Source organism: Apteryx rowi, unplaced genomic scaffold, assembly GCF_003343035.1.
Source record: "Apteryx rowi isolate R43461 unplaced genomic scaffold, aptRow1 scaffold_1088, whole genome shotgun sequence".
Taxonomy (NCBI): domain Eukaryota; kingdom Metazoa; phylum Chordata; class Aves; order Apterygiformes; family Apterygidae; genus Apteryx; species Apteryx rowi.
The window spans coordinates 112843-118842 of record NW_020447295.1 but is presented as its reverse complement, the minus strand read 5'-3'; the positions used below and the strand labels follow the sequence as shown (position 1 = coordinate 118842).

The 6000-nt window shown below is 49.5% G+C and overlaps 1 protein-coding gene across 3 annotated transcripts in view; it reads left to right on the top strand.

The window, feature by feature from the left end:
- Window positions 1-14: 14 nt before the first annotated feature.
- Window positions 15-6000, top strand: part of NUP160 (nucleoporin 160) — a 30525-nt gene continuing 24539 nt past the window's right edge. For 2 of the 3 annotated variants that reach the window (XM_026071939.1, XM_026071948.1), the window contains exons 1-6: window positions 15-217; window positions 349-559; window positions 2138-2360; window positions 2750-2828; window positions 3813-3927; window positions 5140-5298. In XM_026071939.1, coding sequence (XP_025927724.1) covers window positions 15-217; window positions 349-559; window positions 2138-2360; window positions 2750-2828; window positions 3813-3927; window positions 5140-5298 — 990 coding nt within the window. Of the gene's footprint in view, window positions 218-348; window positions 560-586; window positions 801-2137; window positions 2361-2749; window positions 2829-3812; window positions 3928-5139; window positions 5299-6000 lie in introns of those variants that run through there. The other variant, XM_026071940.1, reaches the window with a different exon arrangement.

Sequence of the window (6000 nt, the reverse complement as noted above, 5' to 3'; positions counted from 1 at the left end):
GGCGGCGGCGGAAGATGGCGGCGGCGCTGGCGGAGCGGAGCTGCCTGGAGCTGAGCGGGGCGGCGCGGGGCCCGCCGCGGCGGGTGCGGGAGGTGGCGTTCAGCCCGCCGGGCATCGCCCCGGCCCCCGCCGGCCGCTACGGCGACAGCGCCGGCGGCTTCTGCTACCAGGAGAGCTCCCAGCTCGCCGCCGTCACCAGGAACCGCTTCATACACTGGTGAGTGGGCCCGGGCCCGACCCCGCCGCCGGCACCGGCACCGTCTCGGCCTGGGCCTGGGCCTGGGCCTCTCCCGTCCCCCCGGCTGGGCCCCCGCGCCTCCCGCCGTGCCCGCTCTGCTCTGCCCACAGGACCACGTCGGGGGATGCGGTGGAGCTGGTGGAGGAGTCGCTGGACATCAACCTCCTCAACAACGCGGTGCGGCTCCGCATCCAGGGCTGCCCGCTGCTCCCCGGCGGCGTGCACGTGTGCGAGGTGCAGAGCCACCTCGTCATCCTTCTCGCCACCGCGCAGACCGTGCACCGCCTGCTCCTGCCGCACCCTGCCCGCATGTACCGCAGCGTGAGTACCGGCACCTGCCTCTCCCGGGGRTCCTGTGCATAGGCGTGACATGCAGGTGCTTCCAGGACCTCCTGCCTGACCTCCTGCCGTGCCAGGCACCCACCTCAGTYCTCCAAGTAGGCAGAGCCCTCAGGAGAGCACCTAAATGAGTTGCAAGATAGCAGAGACTTCAGGGTGTTTCCCATCAAGATGGGGACGTGGTGGTACTTCCAGCGCTGTTGCTGGGCTTCCTGCAAACCTGGTAATACTATATTGCAGTCATCATGCCTGTGTCCTGTGGGCTGACTGGGTATAGAAACATTTACGCTGAATTGCTAACGAATACAAAGCAGAGCTCTTCCTGTGCCTTTTGGAGTTGGACACACAGATCCATGGGAACTTGAATATTCCTTCTTAGCAGATTGTTTCGTAGCTGTGTGAGCAGGATTTATATCCTGCGCTGGAACTGTCTGGTGTTTCCAGAGGCATAGAGCTGGAGTGTCAGTTTAGGGGCCTCTCTTTAGTTTCATGGGAAACTTTGTGGCTTAATTTCTTACTCAAATGACCTGCTAACTTTCCTAGTTAAGCTGCTTTTTAATTGTTATAAACTGCTAAACTCACGCGTCCTCTAATTTTTGGCCAAATGCAGCAGGTTTGTTCATCAGTGCAAGGTAGATCTCTATGTGGAATTGAAAACTGCTGGAAGAAGTATCTGTCAGTTTGGAGGAAAAATCTGGAAATCTCTCACTTCATGCAGAACTGAATTTAGTCAGACTGCATGTATGGATGAGTCGGTGGCCATCAGAATAAGATTTACAGCGTTTCCATATTTACAGTGGCTTGGTCTCACTCTGGCAAGCTCCTCATCCTTCTTGTCTCTAGTCGCATTCTTGCCTTTGGCTATGGTTGTTGCGTGTATTTGTTGTGATGTTGTATTTGCTCTTTGCAGTTCTTAGGCCAGGCATCGCAACCCGGGACAAAATAGTGTTTGGAGGTAGGAACTGAGCAGTTCGGAGAAAGAAGGCTTGGGTGGGTGTGTAACTTGTCCTGTATAAATAGTGAGGTGTATAATCTTTTTTTGTTTCATGTGGAAGATGGATCTTATGCAAAAACTACATTACATATATCTCTCTGATGGGACCTTTTTTCCTCATGCCTCTGTCTAGGTGTCTCTTGGAGAAATTATCATCTCTTGCTTTTAGGGTTCAAACCAGCGTTTCCAAGCRGTGATGCTGTGCTTTTGCAGAGCTGCTTGCTTTCTGGGACCTGTTACCGATGTTTTGTTATGAGCTCTCTCAAAGCAGCTGATAGAAGCGGGACTAGAGGACTCCTTTGGGGATGTTAGCTTATGTGAGGGAGGGAGAGAGCATTCTGCTAGAAAATTACRTGTTTTAAATCCCTTTGATATCTGCCCTTAAAGGTCATGGGTTAAAAGTGAGGAAAACAAAAAGTGGTAGTGACCAGAGAGTTCTTACCAGAAAGATCCTTTTTATARAGTAGCAGAGTTGCAACTGTTGTTCCACCTGCGTTTGGTTGTTTTTCCATGGCTGCGTATCCGTGCTCAGGATTTGTACTCGTTTCTCTGTTTCCCATTTCCAGGAGCTGATAACGGAGAGCCAAATGCAGTCCGTGTTTACAGATATTGGCAAAATCAACTTCAGAGATCCTTCAAATTACTACGTGATTCCCAGCGTGCCAGGCCTAGCGTCTAATTCTGTTGCCTCGGCGGCTTGGCTTAGCAGCGAGGGAGAGGCTCTCTTTGCTCTGCCTTCTGCTTCGGGAGGAATCTTTGTCCTTAAGCTGCCTCCTCACGACGCACCTGGTAAGGAGTGGGACCAGGCTGTGTCTGCAAATCCGTATCTTTATGAAGCGCAGTTTAGTGTTGTCCTGCACGCTAACAAATAGCCTTGCCTGGACAGAAACACCCATTCCACACGGGATATGTTTTAGGATATGCTGTGTGTGTGTCACTGTGGTCTTTGCAGTTGTGCTGGTGCATCTTAGCCTGTCCAGTAATATCCCTGTTTAGGCTTTGAGCTTCAGCTGTTTCTGATTTTTATCCTGTGTGTCTTATAATTTTGCTACACACATGTGCGTGCGTGCACACACGCCCTTCTGCATCAGGTCTACGAAGTCCCTTGTTGGTGGAAGTAAATTCTCTTGTTAACAAATACTCAATGTGTTTTTTAATATTGCTTTTTATTTTGAAAGGAACAGTTTCAATTGTGGAACTGAAACAGAGCTCAGTGGTGCAGCGTTTCCTTACTGGTTGGATGCCAACTGCCATCAGGTTAGTGTTTGGTGACAAATAAATGGAAAAATTTTTTTTATTATTATTATTATTATTCCCTCATATGGAGGCCCTTAGTGTTTCTAGCTGAAGTCAAAGATAAATACAAAGAAGTCAGCATCTGTAAATACTTTGTCAAAAAGGTTAAGTAACTTGGTCACCGGATCCAGCACGGCGCTGAAGTTGGGACTTCAGGGCTGGATTAGTTCATCTTTTTGGGGTCCTGCTGGTTCTGTGTGTCCACGTCTATGAATATATTACATCTAGTAATTGGGCTCTGAGGATTTACTCAGGATATGGCTCACAGCCAGGGCAGATTAAGGATTGCAACGGTTGTACGTTGCTGTCCTTGTTCTGAAGTGCCAGGCTCGCTGCTGATCGGTTCATGTTATGTGTAGATGATGCCAGACATGCTGTGTGCCTGTGGGGCTCAATTTTGGGCTGTAATTGTTATGGTGCCTAAGAGTGCAAAAACAAATTCTAAGCCCTGCTGTATTGTTATCCGAAAATTGGAGCAAGTCCCCCAGCACCTTGACTTGGACCGTCAGTGGTGCATTGGTTGGGGCTGGTCATAGCAGTGCTTCCATCTGGATTTTTAACTCCAAGGTGTCGTGGTTGTTTCAAAGGTGCGTTCATCCAGGTTTTGGGCGTTATCAGTGGGGTGGGATCCTCTGCGCCTCGGACACTGAGCAACACAGCCCGCCTCTGAAACGCTGCTGTGTTAGCGCATTGCTCGTCCACCTGCATCTGCGCTCTTAGAACGGGCAGGGGCACTTTGCGATACTGAAGAAATGAGTGTTTTGTATCCCTCATGTATATCACTGTCGCAGCTGCACTGTCCTTTGCCTCTTTCCTTGTGGTCTGAGACCACTGCCTTTTTTTTACCTTATTTTAAATGCAGCGTGATAGAAACCATGTGTCTTGGATCTATGCAGTACCCTTGATTTTTCCTTTAATCCTTTGAAATAATACTTGTATTTTCAGAGGTGACTGTGGCCCATCAGACCTGCCGATCAGCCTCTCTGTTCACTGCCTAGATCATGATGCCTTTCTCTTTGCTCTCTGCCAGGACCATAAACTTAGAATGTGGTCCTACAAGGTGGGTGAGGCCTGGGTTCAGGGAGTAACATCTTCCGTTGCCGGTTGTTTGCTGCTTGGGTGACGCTTAGAGGCTTGAGAAACGAAGGCTGCTTGGTTAGCRTAGATTTGATCCGGTGTTAAATTGTCTTCTGGTCAACTTCTACTCGCTGGGATTTGGGCAATCTGTGGAGATTATCGTAGCTTGTGTTTGTAGTTCTACTTGGAAAATAGATGAGTTTTCTGTACGGCAAAGCCTTTTACATAAGGCAGAGCATAGTATTAGCAGCTTATCTGCAAACTCACGAGAGCGTTCAGGAAGGCAGGCAGGAGCACTTCAAGGGATGAGAAAGCATGCCGAATGGATTTTCTGTTGTTTTAGAGGTAATAAGAGCATCTCTGTAACATGGCTCCTTGTCAACAAGAAGTTAATAAAAGCCTCGGCTAGCTGAATGCCACTTGCTCCAAATATCAGTGCCAAAGTTAATCAACCGGACGCAACTGCTTTCATGGCTCATCTGCGCTGGAATGTGCGCGTGTGTTAAGGGAGGGAGAGGGAAGCTTTGTTGTACATGCCTGTACTTTCAAGGCCCGTGCTCGGTGGGAGAGAGCATGGGCGAGATGGGGAAAGCTAAGCAGCGCTAAAGAATGATTCAGGTACATGCACGGATGCTTTGCTTGCCTCCTTAGGGAAAGGTCTGTGCAGACTTTGCACGTGCTGCTCCTCAGAAAGCAGCTCAGAGGAGCACCAAAGGTGATGTGCTAGCTCTTAAACCAGGCTGGTGTGGTATTGGGAGAGACCAGTCTCTCGGTATTGAGGATCAAATGGAGAGGAAGGGAATGGGAGATGATGGAGAGGGAGAGACGGCCACCAAATCCAGAATCCCCTGGTTCTCTGAAAGCAGGGGCTATAGCTTCAACACTGAGTGGTTTCTCGACGGCCACTGTCTTGGTACCTTATTCATGTTTTCGTAGGAGTGACTTCCGCGTATAAAACTTCCTACTCTGGAAACAAGGAAGCTCTTCTGTTTGTGTGCGTGTTGCGGTCCTCACCATGCTGGCCCCCGCTCCATGCAACAAGTGCTAATCTGACTAATGAGGGAGAAGGTGGGGGGGGGGAGAGAGGGACAGAGTGAAAGTAGTGGAAGGGAAGGGGGGAAGATTGAGAACCTGCCCATCCGCTTCAATCCGGAGTTTTCCTATGCTACTTGTCTGATACCTTTATTTTGGGCAGGATCAAATGTGCCTGATGGTTGCAGACCTTCTGGAGTTCATGCCGGTCAGCAGGGACCTGCGGCTTGCGGCTGGGACCGGGCACCGACTGCGACTGGCTTTCTCCCAGTCACTGGGGCTTTATCTCGGCGTGTATATGCACGCACCCAAGCGAGGGCAGGTATGCTACAAACGTGTCTTTCCGGGCCTGCGCCGAAAGTGCATTTTCCTCCTTGGATTTGAGTTTGTGCGTGAGGCACCAAATGGAGAAAAGTTTCATGTCTGACCCTCTGGAGAGAACGCTACTTTCCGAATAAACATTTGTGCTCTTGAAGCACTGCAAGACACACGTGCCCTTGCTTTGGGGGTGGAATTCCCTGTGGAACTAAGATGATCTGTGAGTGCTAGTTTACTTGTTCACCTCCTGTTCCGGTAGGATCCCAAAAGCACGTTCGTGCCGTGGGAAAGTGAAAGGTCTGAAAGTAGCCAAAAGCATGGAAATGCCAATAAGTGTATTTATGTTGGGCTCCTGGGAGCATACAAATGTATCACTGTGCATTGCCAAACGTTGACTACTGTAGAACTCCAGCTTCATGTAGTGAATAATAAATTTAGCAGGACAGAAATGACAGTGCTGTCATCTGTTGGACAGCTTACCCTTTCAGTTCTCCAGGGTATTCAAACTTCTGCTGTCCCTCTAATGCTGTGTTCACTCTTGTCAGAACATGCAGAGCTTGGTTTGCAACAAGTGGCCTGAGGATGCAGAGCTTTTTCCATCTTGCTCTCCTCACTTGCGTGCATCATCTTGTCATTAGCAGTAACCAGGAGTATTGTCATCATTATTTTTCTTTGCAATCTTTCAAAAGAGGGCTAGAAATCCTTC